The sequence below is a fragment of the Protopterus annectens genome, chromosome 5.part1 (genome assembly GCF_019279795.1).
Source record: "Protopterus annectens isolate FY-2018-M chromosome 5.part1, PAN1.0, whole genome shotgun sequence".
In the NCBI taxonomy this organism is placed as follows: domain Eukaryota; kingdom Metazoa; phylum Chordata; order Ceratodontiformes; family Protopteridae; genus Protopterus; species Protopterus annectens.
Genome location: NC_056736.1, coordinates 276,965,080 through 276,992,348, shown reverse-complemented (window position 1 = coordinate 276,992,348; position 27,269 = coordinate 276,965,080). Strand labels below are relative to the sequence as shown.

The 27,269-nt window shown below is 40.1% G+C and overlaps 1 protein-coding gene across 3 annotated transcripts in view; it reads left to right on the top strand.

The window, feature by feature from the left end:
- TMEM50B (transmembrane protein 50B) overlaps positions 1-27,269 on the top strand; it is a 373,203-nt gene that overhangs the window by 308,154 nt on the left and 37,780 nt on the right. For all 3 annotated transcript variants that reach the window (XM_044072947.1, XM_044072945.1, XM_044072946.1), the window contains one exon: positions 5,559-5,616. In XM_044072947.1, the coding sequence (XP_043928882.1) occupies positions 5,559-5,616 (58 nt within the window). The remainder of the gene's footprint in view (positions 1-5,558; positions 5,617-27,269) is intronic.

Genomic DNA, 27,269 nt, shown 5'->3' with positions numbered 1-27,269 from the left:
CCTAAATCCTGCAACCAACTTGCAGGTGACAAAATATGCATTCTTCACTTTAGCCCCGACACTTTGGCAAACTCTCCTTCTACCTCAGGGACATTACCTTGTTACCCACCTTCTGTTAGCTGCTAAAAGCATACCATGTTCATCATTTGATCACAGCTGCAGTAGCCTTAGATATATGGATTATATCCTGTATAGATATAATAGCTGGCCTGCTTCCAAAGCTTAAGGGCACCTTTCACATGCCTAGACCTGTGGGAGCTCAAATCTGTGATCTGGGCAGCAGGCATTAGGAGCTTTCCTGCCACCGAAGAGTACTGCTCTTATGGGCTTTTGAGGCTTGACGGTTGACTACCTTATCTCCCATGTTTCCATTGCTAGGCAGCTAAGTTCCTTCATGGGGGGGGGGGGGCAACTGCCACAATTTATGTCTAAAACAGTACTTTTCCGTGTAAAACTGTTTGTTTTATGCTAAGCATTTCTGTTGGACTATCATGTGGCTTTTCTGTCAGTTGGAAGACTTTTGTTCTTATTTTACTTTTAGCATAAACTTATTATTTTAACATTTACTTTAAATGTTTTTGAGAAACCTCTTCTTAATTGTCTCCAGGGGTGGGGTAAATGTTATGTGGTGCTTGTCACTGTGTTTTTAAGGTGAAAACACAATCTTATCTTGATTGTGACCCCAAAAAAGATTTCAAGATGAGATTAGGAAATTTCATTGATAGTGAGTTGACCTGATCCTGTTGTGTTGGGCATAGGTTCTGTAGTTCAGCCTATCTCAGATTTCTTGGCCAAGTGTCTAAGCCCCCTTCTTGACTTGGTCAGGTACCAATTTCTGCAGATAGAACACTATGTTCTAGTGACAGATTATTGTTCTTTCTCAAGAGATTTATTTCTTAGAATTATAGACAGACAATATGTCTTCAGTAATTTACAACAGACCGAACAAGAGGTGGACAACATGCAAAGACAGGACTTGCTTATCTATAAACCAAAAGTAACACCAGTCCAAAATATTTCATTGCATCCTTGGTTTGTGACCACTTAAGTCAAAATTCATGTTTATTTACATCGGTTTTCAGTCATTGTAGTGTATTTTACATTAAGGTAGATGTTTTGCTTCTGTCCTGTCATCAGTATGTTTTATTTATTTATTTATTTATTTTATATTTGTTGACCAGGCTAGTCTAGCTGGATACATATCCATTTTCAGTAGAGGCCCGGGGAGAAAAGCTCCAAGTATGAGAAGATTACTCCATACAATAGTTAGAATAAAAAACAAGCTTAAAATACATTATAAAGCAAAAAATGTTTGTAAAGAGAGTACAAGTAATTTGTGTGATCCAAGTTACAGAGTCATGGTATAGGTTTAAGCAGCAATCAAGCCATGAGTTTTCTGGTACAATCAGCACGTTTATACAATATTTGAAAAAAAAACAAATTGACATTCACTTAGTCAAAGAGGGAGAAAGAGAGTAGGCTGGAAAATATAAATAGTAGTAAAGAGTTAGCTTGTAATAATTAAAAGTGTGGTGGGGCAGTAGCCCAGGAGGCAGGGGGAAAGGGGAAGTGAAAGGAGGATAAGTAATGTTTAGTCAGGCATTGAGCAGGGATAAAGCCAATGTATTTTTAGGTGATCTTTGAGGTGTTTCTTAAAGAGTGGAGTAGATGAGAGAGAGGTTAGTGTTTTAGGAAGGTAGTTCCAGATTCTGCCCACGACATTGGTAAAGAGTGAGTCACCAGCTTTGTTGTTGGATTTATTGTTGGCAATTAGTAACTTGCTAGCTGAGCATAGTGTTGTAAGATTTTTATATGGGGAGATCAGGTTAGAGAGGATAGGAGTATTAGTAGGGTGGTACAGAATTTTTTTGTGTGATCACAAGTTGATGTATCGTAGTTGGTTTTGTAGTTCTAACCATTTGAGTTGTTTGAGGTTGAGACAGTGGTGGGTTCTATAGGGAGAGCCAGTGGCAAATCTGACTATATTATTATAGCTAGTTTCAAGCTTGGTAAGATTGTGCTTAGATAGATTGGTATAAATGGCAGAAGCATAGAATAGGGTAGAAGTAAGATGAGCCTGGGCAATGGTGGTTCTAGCCAGTTGTGTAAGGAAGGGTTTGATTCTATACAGAGAGCCTAGTTTTTTATTGATAGTTTGAATAGTATTATAGATATGGTCATCAAAGCTGAGGTTATGATCGATGGTTATGCCCAGAAGGCGTGCAGTAGGATCAGGGGAAATACAGGTTCCATTATAGGAGGTAATAATGAAGTGGATCTGTGGAGATTTTTGGGTGGGAGTGAAGAGTAATAATTTGTTTTTTGGGGGGTTGAGGAGGAGACATTGATCAGTAAACCACTTTTCAACAGTGTTAAATACAGTTTGAGTAAGGGTTTGGAGAGAGGATGAGGACTTGGCAGTACAGATTAGAGTAGAGAGTATTTATTTATTTAACAGTTGTTTACTGGGAAAGTCCAACTTGGAATGAGACAGGCCCAGGGAGAAACACTCCAGATGCATGTCTTTGTAATGTGGGTGGAAACTGGGGCATCTGGAGGAAACCCACACGAATGCAGGGAGGACATGCAGACTCCGCACAGAAGGCACTCCAGCTGAGAATCAAACCAGAGAATCTCTTGCCGTGAGGCAACAACACAAGCCACTGCACCACTGCACCATACATAGTGAAAGGGTAAGAACTTGGTTTAGATTATAGGGAAACAAATACTTTTCCTTTGCTCCCCTCCCCCCAATCTGTAGATGGTGTTATTACTCGGGGATGTTTTCTATGCAGTAGATGTGTTCTCTGCAACATGGGGGCTTCAATTTCTTCTTTTTTTACCATAAATAGTAATGGTTCTTTTCAGATTTGTTCATACATCACTTTGGTTATCTATTTAGTTACATGCTTCTGCAATGCTTTTATGTTGGACAAACCTCTAAACTTTTTAATCTTCAAATCACTGAGCATTTCAATGTTGTTAAGTACAGGAAGCTCTCAGATGCATTTTATAAACAAACTTTGGCTCATCCAACTGCAGTTTTCACTTTCAGTATAATTGATATGTTCAATAGTTTAAAACTAAGTACACAAATATTACATCAACAATTATCATGTAAAGAACATCTTGGGAATGGTTAAGATGTGCATAAATTTCCCCAGGTTTAAATGACTCATTTTGAACAATTTGCATGCAGTGGTACATATGAACAAGTTCTTAGTGCATTCAGAGTTTGGTTGAACTGTACTGCTCTTTATTTGCATATGTGTGTTAGTTATATTCTGAATGGCATCAACAATTGATTATATATCAAATATGTTGTAAATATATTTTTTAGATTTAAAGGATTTATTCTGAACCATGTAAATGCAATAGTATTTTTATGGACCTGCCTTTATACAACTGACCACTAGATGTCAGTAAAAGATCATCTAAGTCTTTTAAAAACGAAATATATCGCTCTTTATTTGCAGCTGCAAGCATGTATCAGTCGTTGCCTGGCTACTTCATTTTGTATTAAATGGGTAGTTTCTTGAAACCTTCTGCTTCCTGTGTTGTCTTTTTTTCTGTGAAGTTTGGAGTGTTGTTTACATTGGATGTGTCAGCGGTATCCTGCTGCTTGCACCTTGTTGTTTATAATTTTATTACTCTCCATAATATCATAGGGCATTAGAGAATAAATTGATCAGCAAAGGTCACACAGGATTATAGAATATCTAGGTAGGGAATGTGGGAATAATATAAGCAGAGAGCAGTTAATTTTTTATTCATATTTTTTTTCAGCCATGACCTACACCAGAAGGACAAGGGTAAAGACAATATATATAGAGAGTTTACAGTAGCCAGTAAGCCTGCATGTTTTTGGGAGGTGTAAAGAAGCCCACGCAGGTATTTGGAGACCATGCAGACTCCACACTGACAGTGACCACAGGTCAGGATTATGCTGTGGCCATGAGCAGGCATCTTATTACTGATCCACAGCACAAACAGTATGTAAAACTCCAGGCACCGAATAAGTAAGTGCAATTCAAGGTAATGATGATCTTTCAGCTGAGCTGAGAAACTATTTGACAGGGTTAAGTGATGGCATTTGATATAGGTACTGCTTGTAGTTGGATTTACAGAGGAGTTCACTGACTTGATTATGGCTGCTTATATTGTCAACAGCTAGAGTGAAAAATTCTTACGTTATCCTTACTGTTTCGATTTTTGAGGAAAATAAGACAAGAGTGTGCCCTGTAACTGTGATTTTATTTGTATGGTATGTAAAACTAGCAACAGTTAGTTGTTTGGCTGTGAGGAATTCTATAATAAGGGAAGAAGTTAACATCTCTTTCTTGCTGATGATGTATCAACATGTTTGACAAAGCCAGATCAGAGAATGAGAAAGTTAATACAACCGAAGATAAGGCTGGTAGCAGTTAATTATATGCCTTCCTAAATTTAAAAAAAATGAGTATCTTTGCTTACAGCATGAGGCTGATATTGTAGACCTAGAAGTTTGGTTAGGCAGTACTATCAAGGAATGTTATGGATTTTCAGAGGTGGGAAACAGTTGGACTTGTTTATTTATTTATGTTGGTTTACCAGTGTAGTGCTGTGATCACAGCAGACTAATTTCGGGCACAACTTAGGTGAATACAAAGTTTGATCAGAGTGTGTAATACTTTGTGTTGTTGCATGTGTTTCAAGCATTCCTAGTAGATATACAAAGCAACTTTTTAAAGGCAGTAAAGAATATGATTAAGGGTTTGGTTTATGATGGAGGCAAGGCTCGGGTATTTAGCAAAAAAATGTATATAATTTTAAAATAAATGGAAGGGCATAATGTTTTAGATCCTAGCTTACACTTTTGACTCCGTACAAATTAAGACTGTGTATTTGGTGAGTGTGTTTACATGATACAAAGAGGAAAATATTAGTTTATCTAGTGTGTGTTTTTTTTTTTAATTTGTTTGATAATCTGTGTGGCTAGATTGCCTTTATGTGACAAAAAAGTACTTGGGACTTATAAAACATATTAGCAATAAGAATTGACTATGAAGTGGCAAGAGGTCACAACAAGGATAATGTGATTGAGGAGCTGTTGCATACTACACCTCTAGCAGTGATATGATTATTGTTAGCAGTAAGATGTACTTATCCAGTAGTGAAAGGTTTGAATAGCAAAGCATGCAGAACAAGGGATAATTATCAATATTAAGCCTGCCCAGAATACTGTTCAATGCTGCTGTAGGTGGTGTAACTTGGAAATGGATATCCGAGTTACTATAATACATCACAAAATCCAGAAGGTTTGAAGTGTTTACAGAATCTGTTATACTCTGAAAAGATTGAAGAGGGTATTTGAAAATGTGGATCCGTTAGTACTGGAGATGAGTTGCATGGGTTCTGGATTCATGGGAACATGTTTTTGGTAATATACTAATCTGAATACTTGTCATTTATGTAAATTGTTGAAAAGAACATTACAGAAAAATACAGAGCTTACAAAAATAGTCTTCCTTTGCTGGATGGTTGTCAAGTGATATAATGTACTTTTACCTTTTTTCCAGAGTTAGAAGTTTACCCAGGTTTGGCGGTATTCTTTCAGAATGCACTAATATTTTTTAGGTAAGCACATACTTACTCATTGTCTATGCATGCGCATGTGAGAGTGAGAATGGGAAAGTGTGGGTGTGTTTTTTTTTTTTTTAAATCCTGAAAAGATGTATATTTACAGCAATTTTTGTTGACAGACAACCTGCAGTTACAAAGTTACAAAAAATGTATTTTATTTATTTTACATTTGTTGACCGGGCTAGTCTAACTGGATACATGTCCATTTTCAGTAGAGGCCCGGGGAGATAAGCTCCACTTTAAATTAAATAAATCAAGACAGAATAAAACGTCCAAAAAATATATAAAATACATATACATGAAGATTTTCTTCAACAACTTGAATTATACAGGACTAAAATTATACAGACTGTGACTACTGAGTTTAACACGGCAAAATACAGTACTATTACCATGGGAAAGTGATTGATATTCACCATAAGTATATTGGGTAGAAATGTACCTTTACAATGATGTCTATAGGTTATAAAAAATATAACAGTGAGAAATAAGAAAATTATTAAATATATGTACATGAAGAAGTAATTACAGTCATAGTGAAAGAAATAGTTGGTCTATATACAAGGTGGAAGACATGAGCTCACTGAAGAAAGAATGTTGTAAAGAGCATACTCAGTGATAGTTGGGAATAAGATACTAAGAAGGGAGTGAGGGATGAATTTACTAATTCTGCAACGTGGGTTATTGGAGGAGAGTTATAGAATAATGTTATACTGGGGGGGTGTTAGGGTTAGTACAAGGACATAGCCATTGTGTTTTTAGTTGAATTTTTAGTTGCTTTTTAGAGAGTGGTAATGATGAGAGAGATGCAAGTTTAATGGGAAGCTTGTTCCAAATCTTCCCCACTGTATTAGAGAAAAGAGAATCACCTGCCTTGTTGTGGGATTTCTGGATGGTAACCAGTAGTTTATTTGCTGAGCGAAGGTTAGTAAGGTTTGTGTAGGGGGAGATGAGGCTACTGAGAATAGGAGTATTTCTGGGCTGGTACAGAATCTTATGGGTAATGGAGAGTTGTTGAAATTCTAGCTGGTTATTTAGTTCTAGCCATCCTAGAAGTTTGAGATTTAGACAGTGATGAGTTCTAAATGGGGACCCCGTACCAAACCTGGCAATGTTGTTATAAGAAGTGGTCAATTTGTTTAGGTTGCTTTTGGAAAGATTAGTATAAATGGGTGAGGCATAGAGGAGGATGGAGATCAGATGGGTCTGGGCAATAGTAGATCTGGCTTCTGGGGTGAGAAAAGGTTTTATCCTATACAAGGATCCAAGTCTTCTGTTTACTGTTTTAATAGTGGCATTAATATGTGAGTCAAAGTTGAGGTTGTGGTCAATCAGTACACCTAAGAGTTTGGTAGTTGGGTCAGGAGCTACGATTGTACCATCGATGGATGTAATAGAGAAATCTATTGGGGCGGATTTAATAGTTGGAGTAAATAGTAATAGTTTGTTTTTTTTGGCATTTAGGAGGAGGCGACGTTGTTGGAACCAGTTTTTTACTAGGTTAAATACTGTTTGGGTGATGGACTGGAGTTCAGATGAAGTGGATGCTTTACAAATCAAAGTGGAGTAATCTGCATATTGTATGCAGGTAGGTAGAGGTAAATTTGTAGAAAGGTCGTTGATGAATATGGAGAAGAGTAGAGGTCCCAGGATAGAGCCTTGAGGGACACCAAGGGTAATAGGGAGATGTTTGGATAGGTTATTATCCCAAAGGACAGCCTGTTGTTTATTGTGCAAGTAGGACTTGAACCATTGTAATGCCTGTGTGTCAGGTAAGAATGAATTGAGTATGTTGAGAAGTATTTGATGGTTAACCATATCAAAAGCTTTCGATAGGTCAAGGAACAGAGCAGAGGAGAGCATGTTATTGTTACAGTGTTTATTTATGCAGTCTGTAAAGCATAGGAGAGCAGTGGTGGTACTGTGGAATGGTCTAAAACCATGTTGACAGTCAGCTAGAAGGTTATTTTGGAGAATTTGGTCAAGAAATTGTTGGTGGATGCATTTTTCCATGATTTTGGCTAGTGGTGATAGTAGGGCTATAGGCCGAAAGTTAGAGAGTTCAGTTGAGTTACCACCCTTGTGAAGTGGGATTATGTGAGAGATTTTCCAGAGTGAAGGAATGGAGTCTTCAGTTATGGTTCTATTGATTAGGATAGAAATGGGATAGGCAAGAACATTTGCAGCAGTTTGAAGGTATTCAGGTGGCAGGAGATCAGCTGAGGGAGTACAAGGTTTACGTTTATGAAGTAGATTATAGATGAGGGCTGTAGGAATAGGTTTTACGTGAAAGGTAGATGGTAAGGTTGTTAGGGAGGATGAGAGGGTAGAGTTAACAGGTGGTAAGGTGTTAGCTAGAGATTGGACAGTTTCAGTAAAAAAGGTATTGAAAGCATCAGCAATCTGGTTTGGAGAGTTTAGAGAGAGACCAGATGGGGTTGGTATTTTGGAGTCGCCTGGATGTAAAAGTTTATTTATGCCTGACCAGAAGCTTTGGGGTTGATAATGGTGCTTTTTCTGGAGTTTAAAGAAATAGTTTTTTTTATCCTGAACTATTGATTTTTTGGTGGCATTTCTTAGCTGTCTAAAGTATTGCTGATCAGTTGGGTCTTTAGTGTTTCTCCATTTGGACCAGATTTTATTTCTTTGTAGGATTTGTTGTCTGGTTTCTTTAGTAAGCCATGGGGCTGCTTTGCTTCTAGTTCTTATAGAGTGTGAGGGGACATGGAATTCAAGAATTTGTAGGAATTTGGAGTTAAAATAGGATACTGCTTCATCAATTGGCAGGTGCCTTAAGGGTGACCATTCACAGGCTTGGAGTTCAGCTTGAAAGCTGGCTGGATCAAATTATTTTTGTTGCGGGTGATTTTATAGGTAGTTTGGTTTGGGATAAAGGATTTGTGTCTAGATAAATAGGTAAGTGAATGGTCACTAATATCATCGGGAAGGATACCTACTTTGTAAGAGAGAGGGTGACTGTTAATTAAGATCCAGTCTAATATACTTTCTTTGCAGCTGGGTTTATGGATTCTGGTGGGGGTGGTAATAGTTTGGGAGAAGCCATAGAGGTTTATATGGGTTGTGGGTTTGAGTGTTACAGGTGTTCCAGTCTATATTAAAGTCGCCAAGTACAATGGTCTACTGAGGGAAGGATGTTGAAAGCCAGCAGAGGATACTTTCTAAGATGTTGATGTTATTGCCTGGGGATAGGTAGGAGCATATTATGTATATAGGTTTAGTAGTATTGAGCAGGAGCTTGGAGATGAGAATTTCCACATTAGTATCTAGAGGTGGCTGTACTAGTAAAGAAGTGACCTGTAAATGAGATTTTACAGTATTGCTACCCCACCACCCTTTTTGGTAGTTTGGTCTAATCTCAAGATATTATAACCAGGTGGGAGTATTTCATTGTCTTTTGTAACAGGTTTAAGCCAGGTTTCTGTTAAGCATAAGATATCAAAGGAGTGTGTATCTAGTAGTGCGTGTAGTTGGCTTACTTTATTGTTAACACTCCTTATATTGAGATGAGCTATGAGTAGAGAATTTGGGGTTATACAGGTAGTGAAGGGGGGAGAGGGGTGTCTCAGGGTGTTACTATCTGGTCCTGGGTTGGAATGAATGTCCCCATGAAGGTGAGGATGCCTATAGGGACTATATGGATGCTTCAGTAGTTTGCTGCAATTAAGTTGTGATTTCCTATATTGTGTGAATGTATAACGGGCTACTCTGTGGTATTTAGGTGATAGATAGGTTGAGGTGGATGTTATGTTATAATGGCTTTGGAATTCAAGCTTCTTTATTAGTAATGTTTGTTTTAGGGGTTGGTGAGATGACGTGAATTGTAGGTTTTCATAACAGCTAAGGGTATAGAGTATAGAAAGGATAGATAGTAATGAAAGTAGGAGAGGTAGTTTTATACATGTGAGTGTATAAGTTAAGGGCATGGTGTTGGAGATTATAGAATGTAGTTAGGAATTAGGAGGTAGGAGTAGAGAGGGTGTGGAGTATAGAAATATGTAGGAGGTAATTGAGAGTAAATGTCAGTATGGGAGTGGGTGTGTAGATGGTAGGTCTGTAATGAGTTGTGGATAGCTATTGGATAGGAAGGATGGGGGTGTGGCTTTTTATGTATGAGGGCAGGACCACTGGGGGTGGGTGGGAATTGGGGGTAGGGTAGGGGAGCGGAGTGAGCCCGCAGGGCAAACGGAGCGGGTTAGAGCAGGTAACTGAGAGTCTACAGAGACGATCAGAGAGAAGCAGATTCCTGAGGCATGTTAAGTATATTCAGGTAAATAAGAGTGTGGTAAAGCAGGTGAGAGGTAGAGAATGTTGGTGGAATAGAAGGAAGAAAAAAGTATAGCTAGATAGTGGGAAGAGAAAAGGTAACAGCAGAGTGATACAGCAAGGAGATTAGCAATTAGTCAAAGGATGAGAACTGAAAAGTATTCAGAGCAGATATTTGGGAAGGTGGAGAACGAGGTATAACCCTAGACTGGATTAGGGTGCCACCTGGTGGGCAGAAAGTATAATACAGTAATGGTATATGTATTAGAGATAGCTAGAAAAAGGAGTACAGATAAAAGATAGCAAGGGGAGAAAATAGCAGATTGATATTGGGGTTTAGAGGAGAACATTGCTGCTGGTTTCCCTACTCGGTAGCTTAGTTTCTCTTGGTACTAGGTAGGTATCAATAAATAATACAGCTTAATAGGTAGGTCTAAGGAGGAACATACGTTCTTAGTCCTTTTAGTAGATGGGAACAAAAATAAATGTGCTGGGGCAACAGGTTTCCTTGGCCAGACGTTGGGATGGTTGACACAAAAAATCAGAAAGGGCTCCTGAAAGACCAAGCAGGTCCCTTAGTATAGGATAGGAGGTAGAGAGCTAGGATGAATAGAAAGATAAAAAAATAGGTGTTAAGACAAACAATTAATATATGCTGCACTATAAAAGCATTCAGGGTAAGACACAGGTATATTCAATTAAAAATAGACTATTTAAGGATGCAGTGGTCTCTAACTTAAGTTAGCATTTTCAGATAGTTGCAGAGACATAAGATAAGCAAGCAGTTATATACAGTCACAGCTGAGATTCTCTTTCAGTAACAATTCAAAGAGCAAGTAAAATGTAATTTATACAAATCACTGTTCTAACAAAGCACTACTAGGAGTTAATGTAATTACTCAGGATATTTTGGACTAGTTCCACAGAATAGTGTGCAGGTAACAGCCACTTGATAAATGTATGTTTCTCCCACCGTGTCGAATGTTCACAAGATTAAGTGAGCAGTCCTAGCTTACAGGACAGGTGCCAATTATGATATAGCTTTTTAAGGTAAAATAAAGTTCACTCAGCAACAAGTAAATGGCCAGGATGATATACAATGCCTTTCTTGGGGGTTGCTGTTAGAATAAGCAGACCTAGCTTACTGGAGAGTTACCAGCAGGAGTGCTAGGCAAGCACTTGTTGATTAAGGTCAGAAGGTAATTCTCTTAATCATGTAAGCATGTCTAATAAAAAAGTAAATTAATAAAAAAGTAAATTAATCCAACATTAGAGTGAGAACGATAACTCAGCTTTGCTGTATAGCCAGGAAGGACAGACAAGCCTAGTCAACGAGGATCGCTAATTGGAATAAACAGCATTCGCTTACAGGAATGCTTAAGTAGGACAGGGTATACAAGGCAATTAGTTATGAACTCGGATAGAAATAGTTGGTATCCGTCAATTCAGGGTTACAAACCTTCATACACCAGGGAAAAAAACTACAAAAACAGAATAAAAAGCTACAAGAAAAGTGAAAAAAGCTGGTAAAAAACGCCTGGGCATAAGCGCTATTAGAAAAAAAATGTTGCGTCCTCTGCTAGCAATATGAGGACATGGGGATCACATTAAAATATAGCCGAGATACTTGAAAATGCTGCCAGACAAACGCCTAGGCAAAAACGCTATCTTAGAAACATTAGCGGCATCTGCGAGTGATAAGAGGGCATAGAGATTGCAATAAATAAGGTAGAAATACCTAAAGAGATTTAGTACTTGCTTCAGTAAGGCAATGCTTTATCTGGAAATACATTTACAACCTTCAGAGGAACTAAAAAAGTTGGCAGACACTGCTGGAAGCAGAGCGGTGTGTAAAAGTCCACGTGGGAGGCACAGCAATTATCAAGTTGGCCGTTTTTGCAAGTCCGTAACCCTCAACACTTTGTTTCCCTACTAACACGTATAAATCCTATACCTTTCTAATTGTATGAAGTCACTTATGCTGACGTTGGAATGCTAAATGGAAATGTCTGCCTAATAAATTTCATGTTGGTTTCTTTCCCTGGTGTCAGCTGTTTTCTTTGCTTATTACAGTTTGCTGGAGAATCCCAATAAAATTATAATTTAGAGTTCATTTAACATTTTCCATATTTTGAGATGTTTATAATGATGAAAGTGACAAATGACTTGTTAGCACTTTACTGGCCAACACTGTTGTTACTCTGTCAATGATAGTTTTTATCCTTTGCAGCTATTGCTATGTAGCAGCCCGAATTTTTCAGTGGCAGCATACTACGTTTTCGCAATGTGTTTTGTGAACTAGCAAATCTCAAGGTATCAGTTTCAAATAACTACAGGACCATTAAACATGTGGCATTGGGTGACCTAAACAAATGACATTGGATGCTTAATTTATTTATATCTCAATCATGTACCTGATGAATTAAAAATATACTGCCTGTCACTGAAAACCAACTGAAGTACTTGTTTCAGAAAGAATTTGGGTTTATAAATGTTGCCGAAAAAAGAAGAAGAAGTTGTTAGTATTTGTGTTTATTACTCCTTTTCCTCTATTTTGATGGGAAGGTCTACCTCACCTGAGCAAAAGTACACTTAGAGTAGATATTTAGCTGGATTTGAAATTAGTGCTGTATACTTGACAGGTGATAAGTAGAGATATTCTGTTTTGGCCCCTCTTACTTTCTGGGAGTCAAAGAACTTCACTGGCATGTTGCAGTTAACATCCAGTCAGTAATTAGCATGTAGGTCTTTTTCACAAATTTTCCTCTTTGATAAAGTATCAGAATAAAGTGCCACCTTGACATGGTTGTAGTTTTCAATGCATTTTGCTTCTGCAGGACTATCCTGTTTACATGTGAAGACTCACTTTTTTGTGTGTGTCTGGTAAAAGGATAAGCCCAGTCTGGCAAAAGTTCAAGAAAAAAATCACTTTTTATTAATAATGTGTAGGTAACTTACATTTCTTGGTCCCTGTTTGTTGTTGTGAAATCTCCCAAATGTACCCATAGTTGGGTTGTAGCCTGTTTTGGTCTGTGCTGCATATGTCTAATGTTGATTTTATACCAGGCACTCTGCAGCCTATGTAGGCTTGGGGTGTCTTCAGTTTTTACTACTTCTGATGAGTACTTTTTAAGATCCAGTGGATTCCTTAAGAACTCTAGACTTTGTACGTGCTTTTATAATCAATCATTCATTCATTCTCTGATATTTGCTTTACCCAGTTCAGTATACCAGGCTATACCTCATTCCACACTTTCTGACCCCAAAATGAGGTCAGAAAGACTAAAGGTGGTGGAGTCTCTATCTTCATTAACGACAGGCACACCTCCAGACTGGTTTACCAGCATGATGCACTGGAATTAGTCCAGGTGCAACTGACAGTTGCAAGACACCCATCCAAGTTGTAACCAGCTATAGACCCCCTCTCCATGTCTCAGGACACCAACTTCTCCTACCTGGACCTACTTGACTACATCAAGGTACCCCCTAACACCCTGATCCTTGGTGACTTCAACTACCCCACCATAGACTAGGTGAACTATTCCTGCACTAATACACTCACCCAACGATTCCTTGACTTCATCAACACTAACGCACTAGACCAGCTGGTCTCATCCCCCACAAGGGGAGATAACATACTGGACTTGGTTCTCACCAGCATGGGTGGCTGCTACTCCATTCCCATAGCATGTTCTTCCAAGGTGAGATCAGATGATCAGTCTGTCTCATTCGAAGTTTCTATCCCACCCAACCCCTCCCCAGCCATAACCAGGCTAAAAAACTTCTCAAAAGCTGACTGCACCCTCCTAAGGGAGGGTATCAGCAGCTTCATACCATCACCCCTCTCAGAGGATGCAGACAACTATGCTGAACAGTACACCAGTGCAGTATACAAGCACCTGTACAACTGCATGGACTCAGCCATACCCAACAGAACTAAAACCTGCTCCTCAAGGAAACACAAACCTGTCTGGTGGACATCCTCTATCAACAGGCTTTACAACAAAAGGAAGAAACTGCTGTCCAAGTGTAAAAAGGAACAAAGCAAATTAGATCACTAGTGAAAACTCCAAAGCCAATTATGAGTTGAAACTAGCCTCTGAAACAAAGGGAAACCACAAGTCCTTCTTTAGTTACGTTAGGAACCTCCATGGCAAAGCCCAAGTTTGTTCATAGATTGGTACTGGGCTATCTGCCCGAAGGCATATATTAGCCCAGCCACGTTGTGCGGTATTCACCGCCCCTTTAGTAGTTCCCTAGACCCTTGTACTAGCAGCTAGTACCCTTGGCCCCTATCTAGTAGTGCTGTTGGTGTGATCCCCGGTGTGAACTTTCTGTTACCCATCCACTCATCAAGGTTCCTCTTGAAGAGTGATAGTGAGGAGCTCTGTCTTATGTAGATCGGGACCCTGTTCCATAGTAAGGGAAGTCTCTGCGAAGGGAATCTATCCCTCCAGCATGTTCTATTCATTGTTGTGTTGAGGTTTATATCCCTAGAGCGTGTAGCTCGAGTAGATTTGGTTTTGCTAAGATGGAGCATGTTCAACAATTCTGGGTTGGACATGGCTCTGTACGTTAGACAGAGATCGCCTCTGAGAAAGCGGTATGCAACAGAGAACAGTCTTAGCTTTTTCAATCGTGCTGCATTGGGCAACTGTTTGAGGCCAGTAATCCTCTTAGTTAGGTACCTTTGTGGTCTCTCCAGCTGCTGGAGATGTCTAGCCAGGTACATTCCAATTGGTGCATTGTACTCAATAATGGGTCTGATGAGGGAAGAGTAGAGGGGCACCATTACATCCTTAGATCTTGATGTGAACCCTTTCGTGATCAGATGGGTCACATAGAAGGATTTTCTAACCACTTTGGCAACATGGTTATCAAAGGAAAGCTGACTATCTACTTGGGTCCCTAGATCCCTTATTTCTTCTTCAGATTTCAGGGGATTACCTCCTGTGTTGTAGTTTAAGGGTACTCTGTTTTTCCAAAGGGGATTACTATGCATTTTTTTGCATTTAGCTTGAGACCATGGCTTTGACACCATGCATCAGTCTCATTTAGGCCCTTCTGGAGGATCTCCATGTCGGCCGGAGACTCTATTATAGCACCCAGTTTGCAGTCGTCCGCAAACTTAGTCAGCCACAGCCCTTCCGTGCTTGCCTGTACTTCTGAGAAATATATGCCAAACAGGAGGGGCCCCAGGACAGAGCCCTGAGGCACACCACTCATTACTGGTCTGGATTTGGACATAGATCCCACTACTCTTACTTTATGGGATCAGTCTGAGAGCCAGTTTGCGATCCATCTTATGACGTAAGGGTTTATGCCCAGGCTGGTGAGCTTATCAATAATACCTGAATGGGGAATGGTGTCAAATGCTTTAGCAAGGTCAAGGTAAGCCGTGTGTACCTCCTTTCCCATATCTATAGCCTGAGTAACTGTCTCAAAGAAATCCACCAGGTTCAGGAGGCATGATCTGCCCTTGACGAAGCCAAACTGTGTGGGGTCCAGCGACTGGAGATTCCCAATCTCTCCATTTATGAGTTCCATAATGATTCGCTCCATAGCCTTACAGATCAGACTGGTCAGGCTTATTGGTCGGTAGTTCCCAGGGACAGTTGTGGCCCCGCCCTTGTGTAGTGGGACCACCATTGCCGTGCGCCATTCTGTGGGCACATGTCCTGTGGAGAGGCTGAGACTGAACAGGGTATTAAGATGCGGGGTTAATTCCTTTTGGAGCTCGCTTATGACACAGCCTGGGACACCATCTGGTCCCATGGAGGCAGTGTTTTTAGCTTTAGATAGAGCCTTGTTAACCAACGTATCAGTAATAATTGGACTTACACAATCCCCTAGAATGGTAATAGGCCCTGTAGGTGGTGAGGGGGGGATTTGCACTGAACCTGTCAGCCAAGATGTTGGTAATGTCAGAAGGGTCAGTGTATTTTGTTCCATTTTGTACTAGCTCAGAACAGACCTGAGCGTTGCCATTTAGGTTTTTGACGTAGCCATAGAAGGCCTTATGGTTATCCTTGACATACTTGGCAACTTTCTTTTCAAAATTAGCTTTAGTTGACTTGATGAGGGCCCTCAATTTCTTACTAATGCTGATCAGGGATGATTTTTCTACTTGAGATTTGGCCTTTTTTCTCCTCCTTTTATTGTAAAGTTTGCTTATGGCCGGGGTCCACCAGACTGGTTTCTTCTTGCTTGAGGATGGAGTCTTGGTTTTATTTGGGATAGCATGGTCCATGCAATCCTGAAGATGCATATAGAGTGCCTTGGTATAGGATTCTGCATCCTGGATATCATTATCCTTCTGCAAGGGAATAGTGAAGCTTTCCACTTCAGATGCAAGGAGTTTGAAGTTTGCTTTGAAAGGTTTTTGACTATGGTTTCTTTGATTGGGAGAGGTGGAATTAGTACTTAATGGTACCACTTAACACTGATCCTGCTAGCTTAGCCAACCTGCTAGCTGATAGGTTCAGCACAAACTTCACCCCCTTATTGCCCCCCAAAGGCCCAGTCGACATCCCTTATACTTATCTCACACCTCGCATCTCTGTAAATGTCTACATGCCTCTTTAACCTTGGTTCCCAAGCCTTGGACTATACAAACAAGATGTCTTTGTACTCAAATGTACTGCACATTCTGTTCTTATCAGTATTCTTGACTGAAGGGTATTTTCACTGATTGAAAGTGCATTTACTGAAACTGTATGCAGACTGTGAAGGTATGCTTTAATATGGCTGCATTTCTAGACTTATGCAAAGAGAATACTGTATTTTTGTCTAACAAAATACATTTAAATGAAACCTAATCTTACAATACAAAAGAAGGCTGTTGAGATGGGTAAGTGTAGATAAAGAATGGCTAGGGCAGGTAGCAGGGTAGAGCTAGAAGCAGTGGACCATTTTCTGCCCAGGATACACCCCCGCATATCTTTCTTGCAGACTTTACCCACTTGTCCCCCAGACCGAATAAGAGTTGGATTTCTTGAAATGTCAGTGAGTTACCGTACAAAGGAGCTGATGATTATACAAAACAGACTCCAGGATCCTGACACCATTTTACATGCATCATAGATTCCTCTCCACATAAGATGAGTCAGACCATGCATGTTAGGGGCATACTTGATACTTCAATGTGCTGGGGATCTGGAGATCCATTTTGTTCATATCAAGGATTAGCTGGCATTAATCTGTGACTTTCAGGTCTTCAGAAATGTCTGACACCAGATGCACGGATGGTAGTCACAGGCAACGTCACAGTTATATAGTACATAAACAGTGGCCACTTCTACAGACTGGTAAATCTAGCCTAGGAAACAGCCGTCTTGCCGGACCTCATCCTCCAAGTTATCTACTTAGAGCAAAATGCCCTGGTTGATATCCTGAACCTAGCCTCCACCAAAAACTCCATGAGTGGAGGCTGGATTTGGGGACCTTGAAATCCCTTATACATTATATGGTGAGGGGGCATTATTATGGAGCTTTTTGCCTCTCCTCAGAACTTCCAGCGCAGGGCATTTTGCTTAGGTTCCAGAACAATCAAAATTGAGTGATGAAATCTTCTACCTCAACTGGGGAAAGGAGTTTTTGTATGTCTTTCCTTCCATTCCCCCTCTTATTCAAACCCTTTCAAAATCCCCCAAGGAACAAGCACACTTAATTAGGATAGCTGTTTTCTGGCTGAGATAGCTTTGTGTGTGTGTGTGTGTGTGTGTGTGTGTGTGTGTGTGTGTGTGTGTGTGTGTGTGTGTGTGTGTGTGTGTCTCTCTCTCTGTCTGCTTTTGCATATGAGTAAGGGAGAGTCATTCATTTTAATTGTGGATTACACCCTAATGACAGCCTCAGACTTAGTAGTCTTAAGATGACTGTGTGAAGGATAGGCCCTTGATTCTGTGTTGGGAAAGTTTCTTCCTAGAGGTACTCTTTTTTAGTTAAGGGAAACCAGTTGGCATAATGGTTAAGGTCTTTGCCTCCCATGCATAAAGGTACAAGGTTCGATCCTGACCTCCAACCAATGCCTGTTTGGAGTTTGCATGTTCTCCTTGTGTCTCTCTGGGGTTCCTCCCACTTCAAAAAACATGCTGAGTGTTTCCATCTCAATCTCAACAATGACTGGAGCTGTGGGCAGCAGCATAAGACTCTACATGGTGTCCTATAGGGGAAAGAGTTATGCAGACGAATCGTTTTGGGCATCTACAGTGGTGCACAGTATCCTCACGATAGGAGAACACTGATCACAGACTGAGTACCGAAGCAGGGTTAGCGACTCAATGGTGTAAAATATTGCTGTAGGTGATTTGGTCATGTTGACTAATGTCACCAAAATGGGCATGGGTAGTTACCGGTGATGAGGGGGTTGATGACCTGGCCTACTCTGACCTATGCCAGGGACCCTTGCTAACAGTGGGAAGGGTGTTTCTATTCATATTGGCCAGTGTGTGCCCACCATAAACCCAGCAGCCTTGGGTCAGTAAGCTACTGGCCAGACGGTGTCTTGTTGCCCAGCTGGGGTTACCTGAGATAGCTCTGTTGAGCAAAAGAGGGATGTAAAACCAGTCAGCCTACCAAATGTGAACTGAGAATTGCTACACTTAATGTAGGTTCACTGACAGGATGCGGCTTGGAAGTGGGTGACATGATGATACGGAGGAGGCTGGACATCCTATGTATTCAAGAGACAAGATGGAATGACACTGCAGCAAAGCCACTTGGCTTGGGATCCAGAGTCTACTACTTGGGGGGGGGGGGGTAGGCTGGAAATGGTGTGGGAGTTGTCAAAGTAAACTTTATTGTCATTCAGACTCCACAACTGCAACTGAACAAAATTACGTTACTCCACGCTGTATGTACAAACGCATAACGTACAACAGTTCACATTACTACATTTAGACATTCCTGCTACATGATATTTGCTGCTTTACATATTAACAGACATTTACTAAGCTAAAGAGACACTGCAGTTATTGCACAGAATTCCACAGCTACTTTTTATTCAACAGGATTTTGTTGGCACTAGTCTAAGGAACATGATATTTATTGCACAAAATTTCACAGCTGTTACTTATTGCAAAGGATTCAGTTTTAGCATCAGCAGATATTGCACAGAAATAAATTTGTACTCTTTAGATTAATTACACACAAAAACACACATCATTACATCCATTAAAACAAACACTGTTTACTATCTTATCTCTCCACACAGCCAACCTATTCACACTAACTCTTCTTTATCATTTAACTAACTTCCACATCCCCGTCTACTATGACCACCCCACCATCTCCATCACCAACACTTCACTGCCTATAACCCACCACTACAACTCCCAAATTTCACCCAACCTCTACAACAACACAGAGATAGACCATCTCCCACTTAAATACCATCAAACCAGACACAAAAATGAACCACTGTTTAGAAACCACAAACAACTAAGAAAACATATAACAACTTTATTTCATATATTATCAAAACTAAAACTCAGTGGTGACATCCACCCCAAACCTGGCCCCAAGACTACCAGTAAACAAACTTACCACTTACACCTCAATCAACTCCACCATACCTCCTCACCCCAAACAACACTCCCTGCTGCTCCTTAATATAAATCTAAGAAGTATACTAAACAAAATCCCTGACCTCCATGCACTAATTGACTTACATTCCCCTGACATAACCATTTTGACTGAAACTTGGCGTAAGCCACGTCAAAAACAATGAAATACTTCTCCCAGGGTTCAACATATATAGACTTGATCATCAAAATAAACGTGGAGAGGTGTAGCAATAATGTTTAAACAAAATCTAGCCCTAGAAGTTATCAACACCACACTTCCTACATCTAACAATCCAGAATTTACTCATCACCAAACTGAATATCAACAACAACAAAACACTAATCATAGTGGATATCTATATCCCTTCAGGGGATAACACCAGCACATTTGAAGACATACTTCACTAGCTATCCACAACCTTCCACCAAGAAGCCATCATTATGGGTGACCTCAACACTGACTGGTCCACCTATAATTCCAATACTCCATCCAATTTCATAAACCTATATGGTTTCTCCAGCTCAGACAAAACCTCACAAGAATAGACAAAACCTCCAACAGACAATCCATCCTGGATTGGACTCTCTCAAATAAAAATAACACATCCCTTCTAGCAGGATGCCTCCCCAGTACCATAAGTGGCCACCTACCCACATACCTAATTAGAAACAATCTTAGTCCACCCAGACAAGTAGTCTATAGGCTAATCAGCAACAAGAAAAAATGTAATACCCACACTTTCAACTCCCTCCTCAAACAAATTAACTGGTCCCCCCTCAAAACAACTACCATAGATGACACTGTTCAACACTTTAACACCACCTTCCTCAACATCCTAAACAGCCTGGCCCCCTGCAGAATAGCTAGAATAAAGCATCACCACACACTCTGCCTTACAAACAACACCAAAGACCTACTAAAAGAAAGGGACAAGGCATGGGAACACTGGCTAACTAACAAAAGCAATGACAAACTTCTACTTTTCAAACAACTTAGGAATAAAGCCAAATCTCAGATAAAAGCCGACAAAAAAAGCCTACTACATCACTGCACAGCAAAGAAACAAAAACAACCCCATAAAATTCTGGGCCACTATAAAACTCCTGCAACCTGGTAGTATGTCCACCCCCAAAACTACCACACCCCCATCAAATGATAACATCGCTACACAATTCAATTTCTTTTTCAAAAACACAATTCACTCACTTATTGACTATGACCAAAACATCACTACTACAGTCCTTGTAGCCAACAATGAGGGTGTAAACTCTTTCTCCTTTAACCCCCGTCCCAATCCATACCATAAAAAAACTACCCAGTAAACTCAAGCCCACCAGCTTAGCTGTTGACAACCTCCCATCACAATTCCTCAAAGCTGCCTCCAAAGCCGTAGCCTACCCCATTTCTATTCTCATCAACCGCTCTGTCTCAGAGAACCATGTCCCGCTAATCTGGAAAATCTCCTATATCACTCCACTGCATAAAGGTGGCAACTCTACCAAGCTTACTAATAACAGGCCTATTGCCATTATTTCATCTTTCTCCAACATACTAGAAAAATATATTCACTCCCAGCATCTAAACTACCTTCTCTCCAATAACCTTCTATCAAACACACAACATGGTTTTCGCCCCCACCACAGCACCTCTTCCGCCCTCCTCAGTTTTACTAACACAATAAATGAACACAGAAATCAGAATAAATATGTCTCATCCATCTTTCTAGATCTCTCAAAGGCATTCAACACAGTTTCACACCAAAAACTGCTGTCAGAACTGGCCACATTACATCTCAGTCATTCTTCCTGAGCTTCGTTCCACAGCTATCTAATCAAACGCCAGCAGGCTGTTAGATGGCAACAGGAGCTATCATCTTTGCTCCCTGTTAACATAGGAGTTCCACAAGGCTCCATATTAGGCCCCCCTACTGTTTACCATCTTCACAAATCAACTCCATAAATCCACATCTCTCACCTCAGTCATCCAGTATGCAGATGACTCTACCCTGATATGCTCCACCCCATTTCTAACACAACTATAGGCTATAACACAACAATCCTTCCTAGAAGTTGAATCCTGACTAACTAGCACTAACCTCATACTGAACCCAAACAAGACCAAACTCATGCTCTTTCTCCCCACCAAAACACCCAATCCCTCAGCCACTTTTCAAATCCACTGCTCCAACAACACAGTCATAAACACCAGCTCACATACCAAATTACGAGGTGTCACAATTGATAGCAAATTAAAATTTGACCTACACTTCTGTCAAACCATTGAAAAAAAAACACATCTCAAGCTAGGCTCTCTTTACCAAATTAATCATTTCCTAACTAGCCAATCTAGACTAAGCATCGCCAGGACTAATCTCTTATCTACTGTTCTCTTTGCTTCTCCCATCTTTACAAACCTTAACAAACCTGACCTTATAAAACTTGAATCAGCCTACAATAAAATAGCCTAGTTCACCACTAGCTCCCCATATAGGTCCCACCACTGCTCTGCCCTACAACAAATAAACTGGCTAGAATTCCCACAACAACTAACCTATACCCAACATGTCTTTACTCACAAACTAATATACCAGCCAAACAGAACCCCAGCCCTACAACAATTACTCAGACCATATGCCAACACTTGGCAACTCTGATCCTCACACAAAACACTCCTCCAAGTATCCAAAACCAACAACAAAGTTGGGGGCGCCCTCTACTCCCACCAAATTTCTAAACTTTGGAACTCAATCCCCCAACACATCCTAAATGCTACCAACCTACACCAATTCAAAACTTTGCTCAAAGACCACCTCACTAATAACTGGCTCTGCTCCTGCACCAAGCCAGGCTAATATCACATAAGCCCACATAAAATTTTATCCCCTAAATTTTATAGTCTCCACATATACCCCACTCCCACTTGTTAACAACACCTGTCAGCTACCTACAATAAGAGTATAATTTGATAATTCATTTTCTTTTATAAGGGTATTGCATATGTACACGTATTAATGTATATTCAAATGATCAACTAAAGATGGACCCCTGCCCTTAAAGAAATATACAGATATATATTGGACTTTAATATATTGTAATAGCTTTTCACTAAAGTGCCTATTGTATATTGTACTTTCTTTGTTGTCTCTAAATATTTCTGTTAAATTCTATGTAAAACCGACACTGTACCTATCATTGTTGTCCTTGTTTTATTGGAGCTTTTCTCTCCGGGCCTCCGCTGAAAATGGGCTCACACCCAATTGGATTATCCCAGCCCACAAATGTAAAATAAATAATTACAGTGTATTTAAGACCTTTTAAGGCTATTGCATGCAAATGTGCTTCTCGCTCATCATATTACCTACCGGCCCTGATGTCAAGCGAGATGTAAGTTGCTATTGGAATTCGGTAGCCTGATGGCCAGAGGATAGAAGCTTCTGCTAAATCTGGCCATTTTGCAACTTATGCTACAGTAACACCTCCCAGATGTTAGGTGCAGGAACAGTACGTATGTAGAGTGAGTATAGTCCATGACTGTTTTCCTGGCTCTGTTGAGACAATGAAACCTTTGCAAGTCTTGAATAGATGGTAGAGTAGTCCTAGTATTCTTTTCTGCTGCTTTCACCACTCTTTGGAGAGACTTGCTGCCTGTGGTGGAGCAGTTGCCATATCAAGCTGTAAAACTGTTTGTCAGGATGCTCTCAATTGTGCCCTTGTAGAAGGTCGTTAAAACGGGGGCTGGTAGATTTGCCCTTTTCAACCATTGCAGAAAGTATAGGGATTGCTGTGCTTTCTTGACAATGGCATTTGTGTTCACAGACCAAGACTAGTCTTCCAAGATGTGCACCCCAAGAAACTTGGTGCTTTTAACCCTCTCCACTGTTTCCCCGTTGTTTGTGAGTGGGGAATGTTCCTTATGGTTTCTTCTGACATCCATAATTACCTCCTTGGTCTTATTCACATTTAGTGCCAGATTGTTGTTACCACACCAAGTTATCAGTTGTCTCACCTCCTGTCTATAGGCTGTTTCCTCCTCATTGCTGATGGCAACCACAACTGTGGTATCATGCACAAACTTGATTATATGATTAGAGCTGTACTTGGCAGTACAGTCATATGTTAGTAGAGTGAATAAGAAGAAAAAACATTGCTCCAAAGCCACAAAATGTTATTTTAATAAACAAATGTAAGTGCTTATGTTTCCAGTGCTACAGAAACATCATCAGACAAAACAGATACACTACCTCATATCCTTTAAATACCATAAAAACATCACTTCCTTAAGGGATTAACCTCACCTCCTTGAGGGGGTGGGGCACAAGTGCAAGGTATGTTATACAACATCTTATGCAACATCTCACTTTTTAAGAAAGGTAGTGCCAAAATCCAAGATACAAAGTTACAAAACATTTTGTTACCTTCATAAAATCCTAGTGCATTTTGAATACTAAACGCTAAAAAACATATATACAAACATAGAAGTTAATGTCAGTAATAAAATTGCATTAGTTGCTTTGTATATTAAAAAAATGCATGTCATTCAGTAATAAATATCAAACAATACCTGCTTTCAACTTTGTTTGATCAATATGTACTCATTAAGCCCTGGGGGGGGGGGGGGTAGTGGCATTTAAGAGAACTTGCCAGTACAGTTCCCTTTTCTCCACTAAGGTCTCCCAGTCACCCCCTCTGTCTAGTACACCCACCTTTTCCAATATAACAAATACAAATTTCTTAAAACCAGGGCACGTGTTGGAATGTTTATAAAATGCATTACTTATGTTTTTGCTCTTAATAGTGTAAAGATGCTGATAAATTCTCATATGTAAGGGGCCGTTAGTTTTGCCAATATAAAAAGCAGAACAAGTGGTACAAAAACTGATAAACAACCCCCTTGGTGTTACAGTCATATTTATCTTTAACAGTAAGCAAGAATGGGCAACCTTGAACAAGGAAACTATTAACTTCCAGGATATACCTGCACTGTTGGCAGGCCCCACACATTTTCTCATTCCACACCCATTGGTGTGGCCGTTCATTTGTTGCTTGTTGGTTTAAAAAATATCCAGATCCAAGCAAAAGAGCCAGCACCAAGTGTTGTAGCAGAAACAGTTTAATTCGACATAGCATCATACCAGTTTCGGCACACTTGCCTTCCTCAGTGAATAGCAATGCTATGAACACAGAATGCTTGTATAATGGTTAAAGCCACACTTCCTATTGAGTCATTTCCTCCAGTATAATCAGTTAGCATGAATTAATTAATTAACATAAATGCATGATACCTCAGCAAAAAATCTACCATTTTGTAAAAATTCCAGCATCTTTGAGGAGTACAAAATTCTGTCCATGATGACAGCACCCCCTCCTTTGGTTTCATAATTCGTATGATGGAATTGTTGGCAAGTCTTATGCATAAGTTCCTTCTCTTCACTCAAACGGTTGTGTAACTTATACCTCCTATGGTTAGAATGCCATTCCCTTATACTTTGCTCACATAATTATTCAAAAAGATGTATACTTGGAATTATTGGGGGGGGTTGAAGGTACTATGTCTTCGCAGTAGGGGAATATCAGACCATTGCTCATCAGGAGATAAAATACATTTAAGGTTCAGTTTTCTGGTAAAAAATTTGTTCCGTTACCACATTGACCAAATCAGGTTTGTTAGAGGGTACATATTTAAAACCATGTTGGAACAATGAACCAAGCTCAGGAGAAACAAGAAGTGATGAAAAATGTAAATCTTACAACCTTGAAATTCATATACATTGTCAGATACATCAACATAGTCATTACCATCAAATGTGTTAACTACTAGTTCTGGGATAGTTTCCAATGAGAGTTCCGAAAAACCTGTGTTTTATTTGACTGTCCCTAGAGGTAGGGTGACCATCTACCCCTTTTTTGAACCGTTCCTAAATTCTTTTAGACCTACAATGGCCATTCTGGTCATTGTTGACATTATCTTGACCATTGTTGGGGTCAACACCATCATTCTCTTTACCGCTGTCATTGTTGGAACTAAAAATACCAGTACTTTTCAGTGGCCTAGGGTAAACATCCTTATTAGTGTAGTCCTTAATGTCCCTTAAGATTTTTTTCCATTTTTTGGTAAAATAAATATTTTCTTGTTCGGCCACTTTGACAAAAATATGTTGAAAACTGTCAATATTATGCTTAAAAAGCAGGTCAGTAGTTAGTAGAGTGAATAGCAGAGGGCTCAGAACACAGCCTTGAGGAACACCAGTGCTCACGGTGATACTATTTGAGGTATTCTTTCCTGCACATACTGTTTGTGGCCTTTCAGTAAGGAAGTCCAGAATCTACTTGCACATTGGAGTGCTGACACCTAGTTGAGCTAACTTCTCTATCAGTTGCTGAGGTATGACTGTCTTGAATGCCGAACTGAAATCAATGAATAACATGCACACATAGCTGCTGTTGTTTTTTAGGTGGTTCATTGATGGAGTGCCAGTGAAATAGCATCTACCATGGATCGATTTGGTTTGTACACAAATTGGAGTGGGTCCAAGAATGACGGAAGTCTTGATGTTAAGTGGTCCGTGACCAGGCTTTCTAGGCACTTCATTACTATGGAGGTGAGAGCCACAGGGCAGTAGTTGTTGAGATCCTTTGATGGAGACTTCTTAGGCAGAGGTTTTATGATGGTGTTCTTGAAACACCTGGGAACAATGGCCTGTTTCCACAAAGTATTGAATATGTCTGTGAGTATGTTTGTCAATTGCCCAGCACAGTCTGTTAGGATCCTTCCCAGAATGTTATCAGGACCAGCCACTTTTCTCAGATTTATCATCCTCAGGGTTCTATGGACATCAGTTAGATTTAGGCTGAGCACTTCTTCATTCTGGTTTGTTGGGGCTTTCATTGCTTTTGTGCTGTTTGCTTCGTCAAACCTGCTAAAATATATGTTGAGCTTGTTCAGGAATTCTGTGTTGTCCTCACACCGAGAAGAAGTGGGCTTGTAATCCTTTATGCCCCAAATTTCTTGCCACAGTTGCCTTGTGTCCTTTTTGTCAGAGAAGTGAATTTGAAGTTTCTGACCATATGCCCTTTTCACCTGTCTTACACCCTTTTTAGGTTCGCTGTGGCGTGCCTGAGCTAGTCCATGTTTCTATCCTTGAAGGCAGTGTTCCTTACTTTCAGGAGCTCATATACCCTCTTTGTGAGACAGGGTTTCTGGTTGGCCTTTGTGACGATGCACTTGTTGACTGTTACATCATCTACACATTTGAATATGTAACCCAACACAGACTGTGTGTACTCCTCCAGGTTGGTTTTCTGATTTACAGTGGCTGCCTCTCTGAACATATTCCGATCTGTGCATTCAAAGCAATCCAGGAGTTCTGATACTGCTTCCTCTGGCCATACCTTTATTTGTTTTTTGGAGGGCTTTCCTCTGGTTAGTAATGGTCTGTACGCTGGAACTAACATGATGGAGATATGGTCTACATTGCCTAGGTGTGGATGAGACAATGCCTTGAATGCCAGTTGAACAGTGGTGTAGACTTTATCCAGTGTGTTTTCACCCATTTGCAAAATCCACATGTTGGTAATAGTGAGGAAGGACTGACTTCAGGTTGGCCTGGTTGAAGCCTCTTGCAATTATGTGCACCTTTTCTGGATTGTGATTTTGCAAATCACTGATTTCCTTGTATGGGGTAGCCAGTGCCTCATTTGTATTAGCACTGGGAGGGATGTATACAGCTGTAATGCTTACAGCATTAAATTCCCTTGGCAAGTAGAAGGTTCTGCACTTTAGTGACATAAACTCTATGTTTT